Genomic DNA, 24,652 nt, shown 5'->3' with positions numbered 1-24,652 from the left:
AAACGTGTCCGGGGAAAGCTGAAGCTCTTTCAGGAGGTGGGGCCTTGGATGGAGGCAGCCCCTCTTCCTTGCTCCAGTAAGGGCAGGTATCTACCATGATCTTTTTTAGATCACATCAAGTTGTCTGAACTGCTTCCTGGGCATCTGAGAGTGGCCAGATGCACCTACCACTCTCAGGGGCAAGTTGTCATTTTTTTATTTAATTAAGAAATAAGGGGAAAGAATCCCAAAAAGAATATATATGCATATATACATCTATGTGTATGTGTGTTAGTTGCCCAGTTATGTTTGACTCTTTGCAACTCCATGGACTATAGCCTGCCAGGCTCCTCTGTCCATGGACTTCTCCAACCAAGAGAATTTTAGTTTATTCATTTAGTCAGTCAATTTATTATTTAGGTGTATATACAAAGGCTATAGACATAGAAATCTTCATTTGGAATGGGTAGCCATTTCCTTCTCCAGGAGATCTTCTCAACCCAGTGTTGCGTGAGTTTCAGCACAGTGATTCACTGATAATAAGTGTGTGTGTGTGTGTGTGTGTGTGTGTGTGTGTGTGTGTGTGTGTAACTAAATCACTGTGTTGTACACCTGAAACACGAATTGTACATCAACTATACTTCAATTAAAATTTTAAAAGTAAAAGAATGTGTGTGGCTCACTCTCTGTACTCAGTAAAACAGAGCTTTACGTAGTGGCTGTAGGGACACATAAAAAGAACAACGCCAGGGCCACTGCCATGATACTTTGTCTTTATTTCATTAGTCAACCATTACCCTTCATTTTCTTTTGCTCAGCCATTCATGGACCATCTTGGAAAGCGGCCCTCCACCAGGTACTGGGGGGTCTCACCGTACACAGTCAAAACCCTTATTCCTTATCCTAATTCCATATTGTTACTGTTCTCATTTGTAACTGGGGTATAATTTTTATTTTATTTTGTTTACTGGGGTATAATTTTTAACTCTCTCAATTTTTTTTTTCTTCTCATGTCACTTGATTCTAAAATAAGTCCTGAAGAAAACAGAGGCTCAGAAAAGGTTAAAGGGCACATAGCCAGGCAGCAGCAGAGCTGGGTCATATTTTGTGACACTGAGAGTTACACGTCATTTCTACCAGCCTGTCCCCTTTTCCTTTCTAAAGGAGCCCCGCAGCAATGTGCTTATCAACAGGGACAGTCGATCCTCTCTGGGCAAAAGGACTTTAAATACCAAATGTGTGACTTGCAAAGCTGTGCTTTCACTAATAACCACTATAAATACTTTTCCAATTTCCCACTGGGGATATGGTAACCACACAGGGAAAAGGATCTTTCTGGTCTTATTCTACTAAGACTCATCCTGGTTAATTCCTCACTTAAAACCAGGGTTTTTATTTTTTTGTTGTTGTTGCCGCTATGTCTTCCAGATAATCTCCAATTATCGAATAAATATAAAAGAAATATAGATTTCATCATTAATTGTTTCAAATATTTAGTGCAAGGTATAGAAAAACTAAGCAACTGACTTTTAGTTGAGCTTGGTTCTGGTTCTGAAATAAATGCCACCTCTTATTAACTTGGGTGATCTGTCTGGGGCAAGTGATTGAACCTTTCTGAGCCTCAGTTTCCACATCTCTAAAATGGGAAGCATGATACCTGCTTCACAGACTGTTGGGAAAACTTACTGGAATATAAACTCCATTAGAGAAGGCCAGTATCTGGCTTGTTTAACCACAGAATTCATTAAAGAATCAGGCACAATAAATATTTGTTAAAAGATTGATTAAAATATGCAACCTGGATCAGTACAGCATCCCGAATGAGTCATAATTTAATTCTAAGCTAATGTCTTCCATTTCGATGTTTCCTTTCATTTATTCAGAGGATTGGGCTCCATGGCATCTGTACAAATAAATGTTTAACGGATATAATTGGCAAGGAGGGAAGAACTCTTATATAAAAAGTTCTTTAAAAAGAGTTTCATAGAAAACACTACCAGGAAAGTCTTTCAGAGACATGCGAGAGGGTTGTGAAGATGTCTGAGTTGCTTGGATTAACTGTAGGTTATCACCCATTCTTAATGACAGAGAGCACTGCCCATGAGCCCCACCAGAGTTGTCAAGAGTAAGGAAAGGAGGGGCATCCCTGATGGTCCAGTGGTTAAGACTCTGCACTTCCAATGCAGGGGATGCAGTTTCAATCCCTGGTTGAGGAACTAGGATCCCACATGCTGTGTGGTGAAGCCAAAAAATTTAAAAAAACAAACAAACAAAAAAGAGAATGAAAGAAAATGACTCTGCCCAGGAAGAGCCAAGCCTAAGAGTCCAGGTGGTGGTCCTCCTCTTACTGTCCTGAGTGAAAATTACCTCCAAGTTCCTGAGAAATCTGTATGCAGGTCAAGAAGCAACAGTTAGAATTGAATATGGGACAACAGACAGGTTCCAAATTGGGAAAGGAGTAAGTCATGGCTGTATAATGTCACCCTACTTATTTAACTTATATGCAGTACATCATAAGAAATGCTGGGCTGGAGGAAGCACAAGCTGAAATCAAGATTGCCAGGAGAAAATATCAATAACCTCAGATATGCAGATGACACCACCCTTATGGCAGGAAGTGAAGAACTAAAGAGCCTATTGATGAAAGTGAAAGAGGAGAGTGAAAAAGTTGGCTTAAAACTCAACATTCAGAAAACTAAGATCATGGCATCTGGTTCCATCACTTCATGGCAAATAGATGGGGAAACAGTGGAAACAGTGGCAGACTTTTTTTTTGGAGGGTGCTCCAAAATCAATGCAGATGGTGTTTGCAGCCATGAAATTAAAAGACATTTGCTCCTCGGAAGAAGAGCTATGACCAACCTAGACAGCATATTAAAGAGCAGAGACATTACTTTGCAACAAAGGTCCATCTAGTCAAAGTTATGGTTTTTCCAGTAGTCGTGTATGGATGTGAGAGTCGGACTATAAAGAAGGCTGAGTGCCAAAGCATTGATACTTTTGGACTGTGGTGTTGGAGAAGACTCTTGAGAGTCCCTTGGACACCAAGGAGATCCAACTAGTCCATCCTAAAAGGAATTCAGTCCTAAATATTCATCGGAAGGACTGATGTTGAAGCTGAAACTCCAATACTTAGGCCACCTGATGCAAAGAACTGACTCACTAGAAAAGACCCTGATGCTGGGAAAGATTGAAGACAGGAGGAGGAGTGGACGACAGAAGATAAGATGGTTGGATGGCATCACTGACTCAATGGACACGAGTTTGAATAAGCTCCAGGAGTTGGTGGTGGACAGGGAAGCCTGTGTGCTGCATTCCTAGGGGTCACAAAGAGTTGGACACGACTGAGTGACTGAACTGAACTGAGAGTCACAGGCTCTTAGCCCCTTCAGGGCTCCTGGGGAAAGAGCTCTGACCCCAAATACCATGTATGATCTGTTTTCCATCATAGGAAAATTTTTTTTAAAAATGTCTGATTTTGGGTGTTTAGCTCCATGGGAAACTACCACCATAAATTGAATTTTGGGAAATTCAATTCAATTTAAAATGCATTAAAGTCTATTTAAAGAAACCTTCTGGGGAGTCCTTTGTTATACGAGGAATCTGTGGAAAGAAGAAAAAAGCACCCCCCACCCCCGTGCATCTTTTGTGTAAACCTAGAATCCTATAAATAGAACTTTCTTAAACCAAGGTGTGAGCACAGCCTCACTTGCAAAGTGGTGAAGTTCCTGGAATTTCACAGCAGCTTGTTCCATCCTTCTGCCTGCTCAGAATCCTGGTAGGACCTCTCATCAAAAAACCGAGGAAGGTTTCTAAACATGAAGGAGGCTACACTGATATCAGATGTAAAGGCCTTCAAACCAACAGGAAAACTGCTTTGAGAAGAACCACTGTCAAATAGCTATTGAAGCTACAGCTGAGAACCCTCCAGAAGATGGTATCATGTAAGTAGACCACCCCATCACCATGGGAAAGGGAAGTCAGAAAGCCCCCAATCAAACCCAGAGAGGCAAGTTCCTCGCAACTCTAAAATGCATTCAAGATACACATGGACAGTGCAGGCATTACAAACAGCATGAGGTTTTTGGTAAGAATGACCTTGGAGTTTAGTAGTCGAGTGATCTTGGAGCACTCAACTCATTTAACTTCTGAGCCTCAGTTTCATCTGTACAATGGGGATATTACAGTCCCTCCCTGTAGAGTTGTTATGAAAATTAAATGAATTGAACATAAATAAAATATTTAAGTTCAGCACCCAGGATACTGCAAATGCTCTGTAATGTTAGCTGCTATTATTATCAATGCCACTTATTCAAATGGGAATTAAAATCATAAAGAATATTTTAAGGTCATCTGATTTTTCCATAACATCATCATCATCATTTCACACAATGTGATGACACATTGAGGGGCATGTGTAACTGGTCCCCCTCTTTCTATCTCAGAATTCACATCCTATACATTGGAGCTACTCCATCCTGAACCAATAGCTGGATCTTGTCCTCTTTTCCTCCAACAGAACACACTAGTTTTGTGCTTCATTCTCTCAAAATCCTTTCTCAGCCAAACGACAAATGGACAAGCCGATTCCCTTTCAGGTGACATAATATGAGTCACTTGAGCGCTTACAAATGAATTTTAATTCTAAAATTACAGTACCACTCAGCACTCACATTTAAGGTAGCAAAGTACCCAAGCAAAGGATTAGGCCCTAATTAGAAGCAGGTTGTAAATATTATATGAGTACCTTGGTGTTTCTGCTCACTTTAAGTTACACTGACTTCCAATCATGCGCTTTATCTCTTGGCAGGCATATGTAGGTGCCCAATAAATGTTACCTTTGGTGATAATAAAACAAAAAGCCTAACTTTCAAAAGTGAAATATCCAAAAGACCATTGTCTGCATTCTTGGCAGTGGCCAGAGAGCCTGTTTTCCCAAGTCAGCAGCCTCTGAGGAGGCTGGCCAGGGGCCAATTCCCAGGGCTGGTGCATTCTTGGGGCCTGGCAAGAGGCCACAGGGCCCCTGTTTCCTTTCTCGTTCTCTTTATGTAGTGGAAAATCTTTCCCACTCCGACCCCTCCAATTCTTCCCCCCACCACCCCGCCCCATTGCAGTGAAGAGAGGGAGTCACATGGGAAATGGTCCCCAGCCCCTTCCCCGAATCTCATCTCCCACTGCTCTGAGCTGGCACATCTCAAAGCAAGCGAAGGCATCAGGCAGACAAAGGGGAGCTCTGATGCCCAGTCCTCCTGCCTGATTTTATCAGGGTCACAGGGCCTGGGGCCCAAGACCCAGCGGGCCCCTGTGCACAGGGGGTCATTGTACAGTTGCTTGGAAAACTATGGGCATTTCTGGAAGCCTTTCGAATACAATTGCCTGTTATAAATAGACATTGGCTGGGCTTCAAGGGTGACAGCAGTAGGCCAAAAGCTCCAGAAAAAATATAACGCTCCATATAAGAAGGTCTGGAGTATAGCTCATTAACAGGCGAAGACCAACTGAGCCACTGGACGAAGAAGGGAATCCAAGGTCTGGTCAGGCGCAACCTGGAGTTAACACCTGGGTGAGCATTTCTAGCTAATATTAATAACATCACAGAGATGCCATTCAGCTTTTAAACATCATACAGGAATATATGCAAACCACACATTAAGAAAACATCTTTTCTGAATGCCCCCTTCCATCTGCAGACAAAGAAAACTGCCATCTGGAGGCCCCACGGCGGCCAGCTCCACAGATTTTCAGCACAGAGGAGCCCACTTGCCAAGCACTGGGCTGTGTGCTTTGCTTGAATCCTTTCTGTTCATTCTCTCAACATCCCTTTGAGGAGGAGATTAGCACCTCTTCCTATAGATGAGGGCACGGAGTCTCAGAGGAGGTAAAGAGCATGGCCAAGCTCACACAGGTAGGCAGAACCTGGGCAGGTTGAGATTCAAATCGAGTTCAGGCTGATTCTCCAGCCAGCCCATGCTCTTTCCACTACATGACATGACATTGGTTTCTGTTGTAGCCTTTGAAAGGAGTATTCTGTCCACAGGAGGCTCTGAGTGCGTATTTCTTCCTAAAGCTGCCACTGCTATGTATATTTTTGATCCACTGAAGTTTAGCAGGTAGGAGCTGCAGCAGGGCCATGACACAAGATGTTTCATTTACAAAGCATCCTATAGCCTCCAGAACAACCTCTTGTTCTTTTTTTGTTCAATGCCAATGGTGACTTTATTATGCACATAAATTATGTGGAGTCACAGACTGTCTTCATCACTAATTTTTTTTAATTGAAGTACAGTTGACTTTAAACATTATGTTAGTTTCAAGTATACAGCAGACTGATCCAGTTTTATACATATATGTATATAATACATGTAAACATATATTATTTTTCAACTTCTTTTCCATTATAGGTTATTATAAGATACTGAGGATAGTTCCCTGTTCTACACAATAGGACCGCGCTGTTTATCTCTTTTATATATAGAAGATAGGTGTGTGTATATGTTAATCCCAAACCCCTAATTTACTCCTCCCTCTGTCTCATTTCCCTTTGGCTAGGTTGCTTTCTAAGTCTGTGAGTCAATTTCTGTTTTGTCAGTAAGTCCATCAGTATCACTTTTCTAGATTCTGCTTACAAGTGAGATCACATGATACCCATCTTCCCTGTATGACTTCACTTAGTATAATAACTACTTGCTCTTTATTTAATTTTGCCTTCATGGCATCCCCACCACTGAGGACACAGAGATTCAGAGAGTTTCAAAGACTTGCTGAAGCCCACACATCTACTAAAGGGTGCACTGCAGACTTCGAGTTCTAATACAGTGATTAATCCACTAGATCACACTCTTTGAACTCCAGCCAAGGCACAACACATGCACAGCCCTGTACTGGGCATTTTTATGAGGACCCTGGAAGGGAAAACCATGCCTCTGGTCATGTGGAACTTATCTTCTGAAGGTGTGACATCATATTGCTCAAGTCAAATTAAGTTGGCGAATCTAACAGGCAAGAAACCATTTCTAGTATGTAAATAATAAACTAGTGTGACTTAGGATAGTATTATCTTCTCATCCCAGAAATGTCAGAAGAGAGGAAATGAGGTAGGGCATATATTTACATGGGATACATGCACCGAAACTCCCTGTATGCCCCTACACACCCACCCTCCATGCGTCTCTGCACTGCCCCAGTTCCCAGGTGCTCTGAGGGCCCCTTTCTCTCTGACTTTCAATTGGGTTTGACAAATGGGAGGTGCCTGGAGAAGGCAATGGCACCCCACTCCAGCACTCTTTTGCCTGGAAAATCCCATGGACGGGGGTCGCTAAGAGTCAGACACGACTGAGCGACTTCACTTTCACTTTTCACTTTCGTGCATTGGAGAAGGAAATGGCAACCCACTCCAGGGTTCCTGCCTGGAGAATCCCAGGGATGGGGGAGCCTGGCGGGCTGCCATCTATGGGGTCGCACAGAGTTGGACACTACTGAAGCGACTTAGCAGCAGCAGGAGCCTGGAGAGTGAGAGCGGACCACAGTGAGAGTTTTCATGTCCTGATCACCTCCCGCTCGTTGTCTGCATCCTTCCATCTAAGATGACACCTCCTACCAAGGGGCTCCCTGCCTACAGCCACACGGCTTTCTGGTCACCTCCTCCCCTTGCCCAGTCCTTTCAGGCCTGGCGTCATAAGGGCGCCCCACTCTTTCCAGCCTTGGTGCTGCACTCTGGTCATGTAAGCTTCCCTGAACTCCATCACCTCTTGGTAAAGAGGTTCTTTACTAAAGCTTCCTCTGGGTCAGTGCACTATCTGTTTCCTTTGAGAACCTCAATGGATGCAATAAATAAGGAAACAAGGTTGTTGATGAACCGTCTTTGTAGGCAAAACTATGGACCCTTATTCAGGTCCTCCTAAGAGGATGGCAAATGCTAACCATGTGACACTTGACTCTCTCATAGCCTCACTTCCTCCTTACTGCACCTCACGAAACAGGAATGAAGTCAGGTATTCTGCAGAGCTCCAAACTTGGCCCAGGAGATCACCAAATAGCTCCATCTACCACCATCTAGCTAGGATTCCAACCAGGGAGGAGGGAATGACAAACAGTATCAGCTACACCCCAGTCATATCTAGTGGGTGCCTTCAAGAATGTCAGCTCAGGTTGTACCCACCGACACCAACCCCTGCCAGCCTTCAAGGCCTCACCGTTCTAGGGGTGGCAGGCCTCTGACCACAGCTCCGCCTCACAAAAAGGCTAACAGCCCCTGAGCCTGCTTCTCTGCTGGCCCTGACAGATGGATCCCAGAACTCACTAGGCCAAATGATTTTATTTCCCTCAACACATGCATGAGAGCAGTCAATGGATTAATTGTATTAGGAAACCTACCAAGCTGAAGACAACTGCTTCAAACTAAGAACCGAAAAGGTGCTGAAAGACAGAAGGCAAGCAAACCTCAGAGGCATCTTTGGAAATGGACAATTATGATCCATTAAGCCTAGTTAAGGGACTGAAATTTATGAGGAGGAAACATCTGGAGCTGCCTGGAATGCAAAGGAACCAGAAGGAACCACTGTTTGGGCTTGCAGAGAGCAGCCCAGACAAATGGGATTCTGTGTTAGGCGAAAACTGCAAAATTAGTACATGAAAGGGACAGGAGTCGAGGCAGTGCATCTGGTGTTAAGTGAAGCGTTTTAATACGATGGCTCCTGGATTTGCTTTTGAAATATTAATTGAAATTGGGATGAATATGAGGGCTGTCACATGAATAGAAAACTGGCAAGACGATCATAAATACTGGCTAAGCTGAGCCAAGTCAACAGAACACGGCAAGGCAAAAGAAAGTAATAAAAACGCTGAATTCATAGCCATGAACCCTGTGGATATTTAATAAATATTAATTGATAATAATGAACTAGAGTACGGGGTGGTAAATTACTGTGAGACAGTTAAGCTGCTGAAATGCAGCTAATATATATATATATATATATATATATACAGTGGGTATACACTGATAAATGAATGAGAAGAAAGGAAAATAAAAGTGATTTATCTGTGAGGTGCATTTTGCCTGGCACCAGGATGAACGGGTAAGAGAATATTAATAAAAGGGTGGGGAGGGGTGGCTAGAGGGGACAGGAGGAAAGTTAAGATGATAATTCGGGATCACAATAGAGCTTTCTTAGGGTCTCAGCAATTCCACAAGTATAAACCAGGCACCTCGGAGTCCTGATCTGTTCTTTTAAGACACTGTGGCTTTCTCAATCAATTTCTGCTTCCGGGAACTCAGAGACACCATAGATTAAGGTGGACCAATCTTCTAGAGGGGGATATGAAAACTTTTCTTCTTGAGAGGCCCCCCCGCCCCCGATCAATACAGCCAGAGAGCAACCTCTCCTTTCTAAATCCCAGCCTTCTTGCTTGCACCATTGCGTACCTGCTCTTATTACTATGATTTCTGTACATGTGATTAGATTTCTCAAGCTTTGTAAAGCAGAAATCATGCCATGCATTTCTCAGCACTCACCTTACAGTGCTTCAGACCTGCTAGATGCTCAGTGTCTGTGCTGATTCATTAGAAACTCTAGAAAGGAAAGCAAGCACCTATCGGAGAGGACACCCCAGCTACCTTTTGGGTTTGAGGACCTGCTTTTAAGGCTATCGATGAAAGCTCTACCTCTTGTTAGGGACAAAGTACTAGAGAGAGTCTGCTGCAGGAATGATCTCAGGCTGCCAGAGAATGATGCAGAAAACTCAGTTGCCATGGAAACTTGTCTGATCTGATGATTCCCACTGTTGAAAGATGGAGACACCAGGAGAATGGCAAACAGATCTCTGAGTCTTAAGACAACACAGAACAGACCAAGCAAATGTCTCTGCTCATTTGTACTTATTTCTTGTGTAGAGGTAGTTTCATTTCATCATCCACTCATAACACAGTGTTTGCAAAGAGCTTTCAAAACGTTCCCAGTTCCTGGTTTGATTTGGTGATCTGTGAGATGCTACCTATGCACAGCAGGCAGACAGCACTCACGGCAGCATCTGAGCACAGGTGATGGAAGCAGATGCTGTTGAGACCTGCTCTGTGACCTGGGGAAGGGAAGCCATCTGTCTGCAGGTGCTACAAGCTGGACTTTCTAGACTAACAGCAGGTAGAACCACCTAGCCATTCTTGAGTCAGATGCCCTTGAGAATCTGATTATACCTGTGGACCCGCCCCTCGGAAAAATACACTTAAGCATATACACATAAAACCTAATATATTTCAGAAAATTTAAACCTCTGAAATCTTGTCATAAATGTCCCTATCAAGTACCTTGGGACTCAGGGTCCAGATATGGTAAAATTTCTGACGTATAATAATAAAAACTTTAGCCACACATTAGACGCATCTCTGGGCAAAACAAAAGCAGAGTATCATCAACTCTCCCAATCAGCATTCATTGTTTAAAAAGTAGTTGCATCTTCCCCCATACCCAGTATTTCCTGCTGGTTGGTACATGCCATAAACAGCTACTCATTGGTACATTCACTCACTCATTTATTTCATGGAAAGTTTTCTATGCATCAGACTCTAGGGATGCAAATATGAGTATGAAAAGGCCCGTGTCCTCAAGGTGCATTCAGTTCAATCAGGGCTGACTGTGCTCCCCTGGGGACATTCAGCCATGTCTGGAGGCAGTTTTGGTCATCAAAACTGAAAGAAAAATGCTACTGACATCCAGTAGGTAGAAGCCAGGGATGCTGCTAAACAATGCACAGGACAGCCCTCACAACAAAGAAATACAGAGTCCAAAATGTCACCAGTGCCTCGGCTGAGGTTCTTCAGTACACAAGCATGTGTTCAGGTGGTACATGTGGAGATAAAGATCAGAAGTGACTATTACAACACCTTAGGAAAGGATATTTTAATAAGAACTCTGATCTATTTATTTACATCTGCCTGATTTTCAATAATGAGATGAAGAAAAGACGAGCGAGAATAGTCATTTAAGGGGAGCCATCACCATAATAAAGGTAGACCCTCCTATGGGCGACATCGGAGGAAGGGGCACCAATTGCAAGGAGTGGGCAAACATATGACATACTCTGGGAATCTCCTCATGGGAAATGATGCTGGCTCCGTATCCATCTCCATCAGGCAGTGGCCCAGTCAAAAGCAGGTCGAGCCATTTGGTAGGCATCGCTCAAGTCATACATCCCGCTTCTTACTGGGGGACCCCTGTATTTTTGATGTACCCCATCATTCACCACTTTCTCCCAACTCTACTCCTGTCTAGTCAATAATTTCACCTTGTACATGTACACACCACAATGATTCCTCATTTGGCTAAAAACATTAACTTACAGATAAATTATATATTATAAATATGCATCTATCATATATAAGTTGTGTGTGTACTACAAAGTTTAATCTTTATAGAAGTTGGTTCCAAGACCTGGTTCATATGAAAAAACACAAGACCAGATTAGGCCTAGACCAAGTTTCAACACACGCATTTTTTTTATTCTTTATAACCCTCCGCCTCCAACCTCTGCCCCTTGACAATTCTTTTGTCAAAATCAGGACCAGCCCTCTGTCATCGGGAGGCAAAGATATGGCAGATGAGCCAAAGCACATGTAAACCTCTAGCCCTGTTGAGTCTGGAGCTCTTTATGGTTGGGAAGCAATCACGTGAGGAGCTCCCAGTCACTGGCAGAAAAAAGTTTTCTGCTTCCAAGCTGCACAGCAGAGTAGTCTAGAGGTAGCCAGATCTGAGTTGATATCGCAGCTCATCACTCACTCTAATTCCCTTTGCAGTCCTCTAGCCTTGAGGAAGTTGATGAGCTCATTAAGCCTCAGAGTTCTCATTTGTAAAATAGGAATAGTTAGAGTTCCTACCTTAAAGGGCTTCCTGAGTATTAAATGACAGTTTCAGCTTCCACCTAAAGCACTGAGCAGAGTGGCTGGCACAGAGTAAGCCTCAACAAATTGCCGCTATTAACACTAAGGGAAGAAAGCCCTCCTGGTTGAGAGTCAACGCATGATTCTCGGCCTAAACGTGCTGAGATGTCTGCTAAGGTGACTTCGGTATTAGATTCAACCAGCCGCGCTGCTGACACTCTAGGCCCCTTGGCTTGGGCATATTCTACACATGGTCCTCTGTTCTACTCTCCCTTCAGACTCTGTCCCCAGCAGTAGCGTTGCTCAGTTCTTTAACCTCCCATCCACCACTGTTCTCATTGGATTACAGTCTCTGTTTGTCCGGAGCCCCTCTACAACCCTTAGCAACCAGGTACCGTGGGCTGTGGCCACTTGGCCAAGCCTCTCTGGTCTTCCCCCCCCACCTCCGCCCCCCACTCATCTGCCCTAAACCTATCCACAGCCCCCAAGGATCTGTGCTGCTACAGGGCAGCTGGACAGGGTATTTCTTGTCTTCTCTTGACCTGCCATGATGGTCAAGACGCTGGGCTAAGCTAGTAGGCAGATTCACTAGGAAAATATCCATATAAGGATCTGACACTTCTCAAACTCTACCATTTTCCACTTTCAAGGGGAGCAGTAAGATTCAGCATGCCACTCCAGAAAGGTGACTAACCTAGATAAAAGCTGGTCTGTTCTCCATTGTTGCTTTTTCTTTAAAAAAGACCAGCTGGACCCTCAGGCATCAAACCATACCCTCCAACACTAGGCTCCAATGCATGGTCTGTTCTTAGGACATCTAACAGATGGATAAGAGAATAGCCCCATTAGGGGGAATAATGTGGTTGGGAAATAAGCAGCTCCCTCACATTCCTTGACCCTCCTCCACTTGAAGCTCACTTGGGAAATCTCAAACAATCCTGACACCAGAGAACAAAGGTCAGGCTTCCCAGGGGACAACTTGGCCTTTGCCCAGTGGTCACAGCACTGAGTAAACCATACTTTACATTTGCTTCCATTAGTGGAACGGGTCAAGGGTAGTTAGGATTTGAGTAGCTAGAAACCTTCTCCTGCAAACTGGTAGTTTCTGCACAGCATCCCTCCAGTGAGGGGTGGTCTAACTGCAATACCAAAAGAGTAGAGAAGGCTAAAGAAATGCCCGGAGCATTCCAAAATGCAGATTTTTTTCCCCTGAGTATTCACAATCCAATGGCTACTTTAAGCCACACTAACCATGACCTTACTTCATGTTTAGAAAAAGTCAGTGAGTCGGGAACTTTCTAAAGTCTTTCCCTTTCAACTTCTGGCCACTTGAAGATCTTCATTTTTTATGTTAATAGCCTCAACCTACCCCTTTGCCTGCCTTGATGTATTGTGTATCCTGAGCAGAAACACAAATCACTACTCAGAAAGGCAGCACCCAGGAAAAATCCAACCTGGACTCTCAAAAGTTTCCCATTTCTGTAACGTGTGCATATACCCTGTAGAATCTAGCCTGCTGCCTGTTTTTGTAAATAAAGTGTTATTGGCACACAAGTCCGGCCCACTGATTCGTGTCTTGTCTGTGTCTGTTCCCAGGCTACAACAACAGAATTGAGTCATTGTGACTCCTTGGGCCTGCAATGACTCACGGACATTCTCTGGCTGTTTACAGAGTTTGCTGACCCCAACTTTGAATAGCTTCCAGTCACTAAACATGGGGATATAACAGGATAAAACAGCAGAAAGGTTTAATTCTGTGTGTTAGTCAGAGCTCTGTGTGTGTGTGTGTGTGTGTGTGTGTGTGTGTGTGTGTGTGAATAAAGAGATTTATCATGAGAGATTACACTGTGATTACGGAGGCTGAGAAGTCCCACCATTCTCTGGGAGCTGGAGGCCCAGGAAAGCTGGTGGTATAGTTGATTCCAAACCCCAAGGCCTGGGAATCAGGGAGCCAGTGATACAGGTCTCAGTCTGAGTACAAAGGCCTAACAAGCAGGAACACCCTTGTCTGAGGACAGAAGAAGATGAATTCACCCACTGTCTGCCTTTTTTGTTCTATACAGGCACTCAACAGATCAGACAATATCCACCCCCATTGATTAAAGCAGTCTTCTATATTCAGCCTACTAATGCAGATCCTAGTCTCTGATGGAAATACCAGCAAGACACACCCAGAAATAATGTTTTGCCAGCTATCTTGGCATCCCTTAGCCCAGTGAAAGTGAATATAAAATTAACCATCACAATTTGATATAAGGAAGAAGCTTTCCTGGGAAAAAAATAACTCAGCAATGAAGTGAGTTGTCGCCAAGTGGCATAGCACTATATCCACGGGTTGCCTCTTTCTTCTCTTCTATCCCAGTCTTTACTTCCTAAATTCTCTCCATTGCTTCAAAGCACAGCTCTAACTGCAGCTCCTGTGTGGTGTCTCCTTACATCCTCCCAGAAGGATCTCAAGTCCTATCACTGTCAATGTCACACCTGGTTTACCTTCTCCGTGTCATGTCATTTTTCCTCTTTATTAGGTTAGCTTCTACAAATAAACTATAAACACTTTGAGAAGAAGTGTTACCTTGTATCAGGCAGGGGCACCCTGCAGGAAAAAGATAACACACTCAAACCACCCAACTGAGGAAATTTTGGTAAAAGAAACTATTCACTGAAGTGTGGGCAGACCGAAAACAAACCAATGTGAGATGGGTTGGCAACATCGAGGAATTATCACTACCATAATATTTGTAGGAACCTGGGGAGAGAGAAAGTGCCAGAACACAAAAAGCTGTGATTATAACTGCAGCTAGAGTTGTGGGATAGGACTGCCCAACAAAAGCCGTGGCCTTGGGAAGAGTAGCCCAGTCACTGTGGTCCACAGCCAGGCAGAGAGACAGCAGGAAAACAATTACCTTGACCTCTCTCTCCTCCCAACCAATGACGTCCTGCCTAGGTCATCCCTGCTAGGTCAAACTGAACGAGATGCCAGAAGGCCAGGGATTCTTTTGACAAGGTCCATGTGGTACATCCTGCAGGGAAGGACAGCCAGGTAGAGAAGGATGGAGTGCACTGGAGCGGGGGTGGGGTGGTAGAATGGCAACTATCCAGCACACCCCATGGCTACCAAAGCATCTTAAATATAAAGCAGGTTTTCAGTAGTGCTTGTTGATCAACAAAGTTAATGTAACCTGTGGAAGGCCTAATTACTCTAATGATTTGGATGCAAACCATCAAAGAGGTTGAAGGATGAACTGAAAGTCATGCATAGGGCTTTTCCTGCTGCCTCAAGTCTATCAAAACTGTGCTGAGGTTAGGTGAAAGGATCTAGTACGTTTTGTCTTCCTTTTGGTGAGGGAGAAAAGATTGGGGTACCAACTGCAATTCATCATTCCTAAGAGAAACTGTTACTCCTATCTGTGCTTAAAAGCAAAATGCATTCTTCCCAAAATTAAAAGAGAATCTTTGCTCTTAAAATGTGAGCTGGTAAAAATGATAATTCACTACCTGACTTGCTCATCAGCTAAATGCTATCACAGCTACAAGTGTCAAATAGCTAAACACAGAGCCTGGGGATGATTCTTATAAACAAAGCACATTGTGAAAAGCTGACTTTTTCTGATCAGAAAACATCCTGGGGTGTGGGCTGAAGAGCTTTGGGTAAAGAAGAAGCCCCAATTTCTGGGTGATTTTTATTGTTATCAGAGAGACGACTGTGCTTGCCATGGATACGTGGCTACTTGGCACACTCCTACTAGAGGAGGCAAATGTGCAGTCACTTGTCTTTCACTCAGGGTCTTTACCCCTGACATTGAAGCATATTTTTCATTTCAGTTTCACTTCCCTGCCACTTTTGTCTTTAAAAGGATGATTTATCAACATCAAAGAATCATCAACATCAAAGAATACTCAACCCTTACTAGGGCGAGCATGTGTGCAGACACACACACACCCTCCCCATGTCACATCCTGAAAGAAAAATTGTGACCAAGGACCACAAACTTGTATTCCCTCATTTGGAGCTTTTCTTCAGTATCTTGACTGTGAGGTTTTTTTTTTATTCTGTGGTTCCTCCAGCATAAAATTTTAAAAACTATTGCAGGGGAGGGCAATAATTTCTACTCAACACTTCACAATTTGATTATGAAAAATAAAAAGTGTAATGGAGTTAATAGTCCCTTATCCTTGCAGTACATTCTAAGGAATTTTTTGCCTGCAAAAATCTGTAAGTGGAAATTACCTCTGGGCCCTCTAATTCTCAAAAATATGGCTCATAACAATGACTGCAGTAGAATGTCAAGACTTAAGAGTTCAGTTATGTTTCTCTTTCTTCTGCTCAGTTTTCCAAAACAGTCTTCTCTTACTTGGCTATTATTAGAGAACGAAAAACAAAGAAGTGAATCTTTAGGTTGGAAACTTCACTTCTACTCTTGGTTGTATCCTAATTGTGTAGCCTCAGGGAAAGCACTTAACCCTGCTGATTATTAACTATCAGGTTGGCCAAAAAGTTTGTTTGGGTTTTTCCATAACATTTACTGAGAAAATATGAATGAATTTTTTGACCAATGCAATACTTCTTCTATAAAGTGGAGGGACTAGATAACCCATTCTCAAATTGCATTATACGATTTAAAAATAGCATAGAATAGAGTGGGATAGAATGACCCAAAGTAAACATGCCTTGGGAATGAAGTGTGTGTGATATAATGCCAGGTGTTTCTTCTTTTTTCTTGTATTTCCCAGAAACCCTGGTCTGCAATCATCCTTGTGTGCCTCTTGCCTAGTTATTTGTGTGGTTTTGGCATGGAGCCCAAGAAGAGGACAGAGTCTTGGGTTCAAGTCCTTTACATGTCAGTCAGTTTTAATCTCCCTCATCTGTTTCTCTTAGAGTCACAGTAAAATTCACTTATGGGCCTTTCAATGGTTCTCACACCCTAAAAACCAACCTGACAAGAATCATTTTGCTGTCGTTGTTCCACCAGTGGCATCCCATGTGAGGAAAGAACATAACAGTGAAATAGAAGACAAAAATTAGTCATATGGCCTGTATTGTATAATGATGAGTGGTATCCAAGCATCCCTGTACACGGAGCCACAGAGTCACATGAGAGCATACCCACACACTCTTTCAGGATTTTCCCAACATGCACATGCAAATGTCACACTCAATCTGCCTCCAGGAAACAAGGAAGATATATCTTTAGTGCAAAAACCCTTCCAGTCGTCATTTAGGGAGATTTAACAGGATGATGATTCTCAAGTGGTACCAAGCAACACATTCTTTTCACAGTGCTCTCTTAAACTGTAAGTAAAGAAACAGATCCACAGCCCCTACAAGACTCATGCTAGAGACACATGCCGGTGGGAATGCAAGCTCAGCCTGGGGATTTCAGCCAGCACAGGTAATACGAAGGGCTTTGATTTATGCTCACAGTCAAGTCTGCCCTAAGGAAAATTTAAATGTGGGCAAAACGTCATTGAAACACCTTTTCTGACTTTCAGATTCCTCATACCCTTGTGATAATCCATGTCCCCTTCCCTCCATGCCCCAACCCAGTCCCGCACACCAGGACTCCATGCTCTGCACGTGTTCCTTTACCAACAACCTCCACAAAATTCTACTCATCTGGCTGACACCTGAGAATGATCCAAGGCCTTTTATTAATGAGTGCTACTGTTAATTATTAAAAGAGAATAGCTTACACTGTTTGGGAGAAACATCTTAGGAACTTGTTTGGAAAACAGCGAATTTTCGAAGATAGCTGCTCTCATCTAGGGATCCCAGACCTCAGCTGCAACATTTCCAGCCTCCAGCCACTCCTGCTTGCTTCAGACAGGCCACCACAATCTAAAGGGCTCTGGTCAATCTATCCTGTTACTTTTTTTCCTGAATTCAAGGGTTCTTGTATACTGACAGTTTGTATACAGACTCTCCCAGTTTGTCTCAAGTCTGAAGTCAAGGGGAGATTCTATCAGCAACCAAGGACCTCTGTTCAGTCCTGAATGGTGGCTTTTTTCCTTCAATTCCAAGGCTTGTCCTTATATTGTGCTCCAAAGCATATAGTTATACCATCCCCTAGATTGTCTAGTTGGTAAATATTGTGCAGTGTTAAACATTAATACATTGTACCCTTAAAGCTGTGAGTCCATTTTACCTTCATTTCAAAAATCTGAAAATAAGGCTAGCATATTCCTGAACTCTTGGTGAAATTTAAATGTGAATAAAATAGTATAACACCCCCCCTTCAATCAAAATAAGACAATAGCTTAGCTTAGCTTCTTTGGGACCCAAGGCAGAATTATGAGCTTTAGGGAGTAATAAGCAAGGATGATACTTTTGGGTTAAGAGAAACTTTCTTTTACTACTCATATAATATATACAATGTGAGTGCCTGGCTAAGCATAAGACAGACCCTACTGGCAGATTGATACGTTAGAAGTGTTTCCTTTGGCAAAGAGAAAAAGGGGAGGCTGAGAAACTAGCTTCTGATTCTAAGTTTCCCTAGAAGTTGCAAAGGGTATAGACAGAAACACATACACACACACACACACACACACTATTCCCACCACACTCCACCGAGAGACAGAAAAACTTCAGAGATGAGAAGGTGCATCCATTGGGAGGAGAACTTAAAATCCTGTAAGAGTTCTTAGCCTCTGAAGGTATGCTGCTCAGTGCCTAGCTCGGTCACAGAGACAGAGAAGTTGATGTTAAAACCGAAGAACGAGACACAAAAGTTTAATGCAATCCTTTCCTCAATTCCCAGATACTCACATCTACAAACAGTTTGTGATGTGAAACCTCAGCAGTCAGAGATTGGAAAAGGGCAACTGATAAATCAACTCAACAAATCTTTTATTGTACATTTACTCTGACCCCAATTCCAGGCCGGGGACCAGGAAGACACAAAATGAATAAACCACATTCCTCAACAACATGCCAAAGAAAGAACTAAGCTAAATTTTCATGTGAGTAAATGACCAAAAGAGAAAGGAGTGACTTGCTCCATTTGGTTTCTTATTCTGTTCAGATGCCTACTTGAGTAAGTGACCCAAACATCTTAGATCAGATGAAGAAAGAAGTGCCAACATCCAGAAATCACTGATATAGTCTATTTCTCTGAACTAACCATATTCTCATACATGAAACCCAACCAGTTTAAGAATGATGATCATCAGAATTTAAACTTTATAAAGTTTATGGACCAATTAACTAATTTCTATACCTAAGATCTCAGAGATTTTCTTTTCTCTTCAGTATTAGAAACTCTACTGAATTCTTGTTCAACTTACCCTCAAAGTTAAGATAAGTGGGTGATAGAACAACTATAAATAGGCTTGGCATTTGGCATTAGCTGTACAGTAGTGTTTTTGTATGGGTTAAAGTCTACTTCAGCTGGAATTAATGTAATTACATGTAATGCTGACAGATTATGACATTTGCCTATTAGGACACTACACAAACATTCCAATAACTTGCTGGCTTTTGACTTTGTAAAAAAATAAGTGAAATAAAAATCCCAGGGGATATTGCTAATAGGGTAACTGGAATAGAGGCTTTTGAAAGCATGGGGTTCAAGAAATCATAAAGAATAATGCATTTCAAGCCAAAACATATACGGTGTAATGAATATTTAGTACTTACCACGAGACTGCTATCTAAAGACAGCCTTTTTCCAAAGTCCCTTTTCTCAAGCTGTCTCTTTCCCTCCATGGGTGAAGTGATTTATTTTCCTTTGTGATTTATAAGAATTCCCCTTCTGTTGCCAGGGTCACTGCAAAAAGTGAACATGTGTTTTACTATCTGAGTGAATAGTGTTTAGACCCTTGTTTTTCACTTTCTAACCAAGGGCAAGTGTTGAATCCAAAAATACCCAGGCCCAAATCACAAGTTAAGAACTGGACTCAGAAGCTCTCCCCAGTTGCCAAAGTCAGCGTTGTCTTCATGGAGGCCCCTGTGTTTTCACAGGTTTTGCTGGCCGAGTTGGGGAATGGGCTTGCAGGTCGAATCAGCAGACTGTGGTGGAGAAAAGCAAACAGCTTCATGCCACACTTGTTTCATACCCGTCCTCTCTCTCTCCACCAGCAACAACCTGTTGCCAAGTACATAGCTGCTGTCTGCAAATTCCAGGAGACCAAACGAACAAAGCCACACTCCATATCCTAGAGCTGTTGAGTCCAAAACCCAATGAGGGGAAACTGAAGCCTGAACATTACTGTCAATATTTAATTAAAAAATACTTAATTTAAACCTATTTGAGGAACATTATAAGATACATTCACTTTGGGATGGGTTGAATCAGAATGAATGGTGATGACAACATTATCGTTACTGAGTGATTTGAACACTCACTGCATTTCACCAAATCAGATGGAGTCAACCCCTGCACTCCACTGAGTTGCTTGTTCTATAATGATTCAGAATTCTGGTTAGTAAGGATGCATTATATGTATTAAACACCAGCTTCCAGTTTTTACCAAGATATAAAACCCTGGAAATGAAAGAAAGGTTTAAACCCAGGCGTTTCTACCTACTAGCCAAGTGACCTTGTACAAGACACCAAGGTTCTCTGAAGCTAATCTTTCTCCACCCTCCACCGCAACAACAGATAACAAATGGCCATCAAAAGATGTATATAAAAATGGTTTAAATGACAACTTATACTTAAGTTCTAATTATGCAAAGATTATGTTAAGAAACAGTTAACCTTAAATACAAGTCAACATGATTTAATATGTCTTTCATAATTCAGAAGGTACTCTGAGGTATAGAAATTGCTCATCATCTGCAGAAACCACTTTTCATATTAGTCACTGTACTGCCAACATAGAAGAGCTGAGATTAACAAAATACCACACCAATCAGTTTCTAATAGAATTGAGAAGAAATATCTTTTAGAATTATTCCAACTGCTCCAAGTTTAACAAGGATACAACAGATGAGACTGCACAGCCCATACGCAGTATGTGGCCTCTTTCCCTTGGTTTCCTCTGCCAGGAAGACAGTTGAGACAGCTGTGCCCCAGGCAGGGTTTGCCCACATTAGTCAATTTGTCAAAAACTGATGGGCTCCTTTTCCAGTACACATTCCCTCTTCCATCTTAATCATTCCATCTCTCACTTTCATAAACATTCATTTCAATTCATCACTAGTCCACTCAGAAACTCCTAGGAGTCCACTCTAACAAGGATAAAATCCAAAATTTTCAACATCATGTTCAAGGTCTTTTACAATCCCTAAACACACTAAGAGGGTTTCCCAGGTAGTGCTAGTGGTAAAATACTTGCTTGCCAATGTGGGTAGATGTAAGAGATGCGGGTTTGATCCATGGGTCAGTAAGATTCCCTGGAGGAGGGCATGGCAACCCACTCCAGATTCTTTCCTGGAGAATCTCATGGACAGAGGAGTCTGGAAGGCTACCCTCCACAGGGTCGCAAAGAATTGGAAGTGATTGAGCATACGAGTCAACTGAAATTTATTTGAGAGCTTGTCTTTCCTGCTTTCAACTGTCCCCAGCCATTTGCAGCCCCCTCCTCATCTCTGTGACTTTATGTACTGGTGACTTAGAATACTCTCTGTGATGATCAGTCCAGCTACAGAGACCACTCAGACCCTGAGAGGTCCCTGTCCAACAAAAGCATACTATCCTGAGTCTTATTCCCAAGAACTCTGCGGTTTAATAGATCACAATAGATGATACTTTGGCATTTCGCTTATATTTATTAACATTATTGATCAGAGGATTTTTGCAGAAACTAATGTGTGTGTTCGGCACTTTGTTATTTAAGTGAATATTGACAAGTTTCCACTCAATAACTTTCAGATAACAAAAGATATATTAATACATCTCTGGTCAATAAGTTGTTAAGTGCCTAATAACTGGAGGACTCAATATTTCTGTTGTGTTGTGTTTGTGACACAGCCACATATAACAGAGATCAAGCCCTTGCCTTCATGAAAATTAGTGGGAGCACTGTGTGTGTGTGTGTGTACTCACTCACGTCCAACTCTTTGCCAGCCCGTGGACTGTAGCCCACCAGACTCCTCTGTCCATGGGATTCTCCAGGCAAGGATACTGGAGCAGGCTGCCATCTCCTACTTCAGGTGATGTTCCTGACCCAGGGATCAAACCCACGTTTCTTGTATCTCCTGCACTGGCAGGTGAGCTCTTTACCACTGAGCCACCTGGCAAGACCAGTGGGAGGATACAGAAAACAAATAAGTGAACAATTCCAAATTACGATAGATGCCTGCTACTGATGCCAAGCTTGGCCTCTCTATACTGGTGAAGAACTGAATCTCAGAGACAGACTTTTGGGTGAAGTAGGAAAGGACAGCTTTATTGCTTTGCCAGGCAAAGCGAGGCAAAGCGGGACACAGTGAGCTCCTGCCCTTGAAAACTTTGTGTCCCAACCTCAGAGGACTTGATGAGGGGTTTTATAAGAATGGGGGGACCGGGATGGTGAATACATGTATAATTCATTTCAATGTATGACAAAAACCACTGCAATGCTGTAAAGTAATTAGCCTCCAACTAATAAAAATAAATGGAAAAAAAAATAAAGTAACTGCAAAAAAAAAAAAAAAAAAAGAATGGTTCAAAGGTGGAGTCTCTGACAAGACTAGGGTGTGTGTAGGGCCTGAACTCCCTTAACCTTGCCTCAGGTGGTCAGTTCTCCCAAACTTGATGAGCTTCTCTGGTCTCTTCAATATTGCCTTAGATGGTTTCGTGACTGCTTCTCCCTTCATTAGAAACTGTTCAGATCTGCCCTTTGGAACTCAGGGAAGGTTGTGGGGGCTGGAGTCTTACATTTAAGAAACAGAGGTGGGACGCGGGGGGCAGTCCTCTGTGTCCGGTAGCCCCATAGGGCCTAGACTGGTTTCACTATGAAGGAAATAACCACCAGTAGTTGGTATAAAATAGGGTCAAGTATACGAAAAAAGAACAAATTTTAGATAGAATGGCAAGGGGAGGAACTAGCCATATAAAAACATGGGTAAAGAGCATTCCCAGTAGAGGGGGTCAGTCTTTCTGCTGGGAAATAGCTGGGGAAAAGGTTTGTGTGCCCCAGAACTTGGGACCATGTTCTTAGGAATAAAGCAAGTTAGGAAGAGTCTGAGAAAAGTTCTAAAATGTAACAACTAGATCATACAGGATCTGGTAAGTCAAGGTGACTTGTTTCTTCTAAACACAATGGTTAATCTTTGGATGTGATTCTCTACTCTTTAACAACTGATCATGTTAAACAAATTATTATTGTTGTTCTGTTTGTGACATCAGTTCAGTCCAGTCACTCAGTCATGTCCAGCTCTTTGCGACCCCATGGACTGCAGCACGCCAGGCTTCACTGTCCATCACCAACTCCCAGAGCTTGCTCGAACTCAATGTTTATCAAGTTGGTGATGCCATCCAACCATCTCATCCTCTATCATCCCCTTCTCCTATTGCCTTCCATCTTTCCCAGCATCAGGGGCTTTTCCAATGAGTCAGTTCTTTGTATCAGGTGGCCTAAGTATCAGCTTCAGCATCAGTCTTTCCAATTAATATTCAGGACTGATTTCCTTTAGGATTGACTGGTTTGATATCCATGCCATCCAAGGGACTCTCAGGAGTCTTCTTCAACAATACAGTTCAACACCATCAACTCTTTGGCGCTCAGCTTACTTTATGGTCCAACTCTCACATCCACACATGACTACTGGAAAAAACATAGCTTTGACTATACAGACCTTTGTCAGCAAAGTAATGTCTCTGCTTTCTAACATGCCATCTAGGTTGTTCATAACTTTTCTTCCAAGGAAGAAGCATCTTTTAATTTCAAGGCTGCAGTCACAATCTGCACTGATTTTGCAGGCGAAGAAGATAAAGTCTGTCACTGTTTCCATTGTTTCCCCATCTATTTGTCATGAAGTGATGAGACCGGATGCCATGATCTTAGTTTTTGAATACTGAGTTTAAGCATGGACCATTTAAAAGTCTTTATTGAGTTTGTTATAACTTTGCTTCTGTTTAATGTTTTTGGGTTTTGGCTACCAGGCATGGGGGATATTAGCTTTCTGACCAAGGATGGAACCCACACCTTTTGCATTGGAAGGTGCAGTCTTAACCACCAGATTGCCAGAGAAGTCCTAACAAATTATTTAACCTATTGAAGTTCCAGTTGATTCATCAATGAAAGGACACTAATAACGTGACCTTCTTCTTAGTAATGGACTTCCATGGTGGCTCAGGTGGTAAAGAATCTGCCTACAATTCAGGAGACCAGAGTTCGATCCCTGGGTCAGGAAGATACGCTGGAGAAGGAAATGGCAATCTACTCCAGTACTCTTGCTTGGAAAATCCCATGGACAGAGGAGCATGATGGGCTATAGTTCATGGGATCACAGAGTTGGACATGACTGAGCAACTAACACTTTTACTTCTTTCTTCCTAGTAGGATTGTTGTGATGATGAATGAGATGGTCCATTTAAAGATCACATAGTAGAATTTAAACTGAGTCCCCCTAAAACTGAGTTCTGCTGAGTTTATGACTAAAGTCTCTATTCAAAATGTTGGGGCTTCCCTGGTAGTTCAGTGGTAAGAACCTGCCTGCCAATGCAGGAGAAGCAGGTTTAATCCCTAGGTCAGGCAGATCCCTTGGAGAAGGAAAACCTACTCCAGTATTCTTGCCTGGAAAATCCCAAGGACAGAGGACCCTGGTGGGCTATGGGCTCACAAAAGAGTCAGACATGACTTAGAGACTAAACAACATTAACTATCCAAAACATTATGCTCTTTCTTGTGCAACACCTGCTCTCCTCAACACTGAGAAGT

The 24,652-nt window shown here is 42.6% G+C and overlaps 1 protein-coding gene across 8 annotated transcripts in view; it reads right to left on the bottom strand.

Moving 5' to 3' along the window:
* The window catches only part of NCKAP5 (NCK associated protein 5), a 1,117,154-nt gene that overhangs the window by 926,444 nt on the left and 166,058 nt on the right, over nt 1–24,652 (bottom strand). For 7 of the 8 annotated variants that reach the window (XR_011491008.1, XM_070476293.1, XM_070476298.1 and 4 more), the window contains exon 2: nt 19,482–19,611. The exons of the other annotated variant lie outside the window; for it this stretch is intronic. Coding sequence is in view for 6 of the 7 variants with exons in the window: in XM_070476293.1 (XP_070332394.1) it covers nt 19,482–19,550 (69 nt within the window). In the remaining variant the exon portion in view is untranslated. The remainder of the gene's footprint in view (nt 1–19,481; nt 19,612–24,652) is intronic. 8 annotated transcript variants of the gene reach the window in all.

The sequence above is a fragment of the Odocoileus virginianus genome, chromosome 13, assembly GCF_023699985.2.
Source record: "Odocoileus virginianus isolate 20LAN1187 ecotype Illinois chromosome 13, Ovbor_1.2, whole genome shotgun sequence".
NCBI classification, from domain to species: domain Eukaryota; kingdom Metazoa; phylum Chordata; class Mammalia; order Artiodactyla; family Cervidae; genus Odocoileus; species Odocoileus virginianus.
Note: the sequence above shows the minus strand (reverse complement) of the source record. Positions and strands in the feature narration are given on the sequence as shown.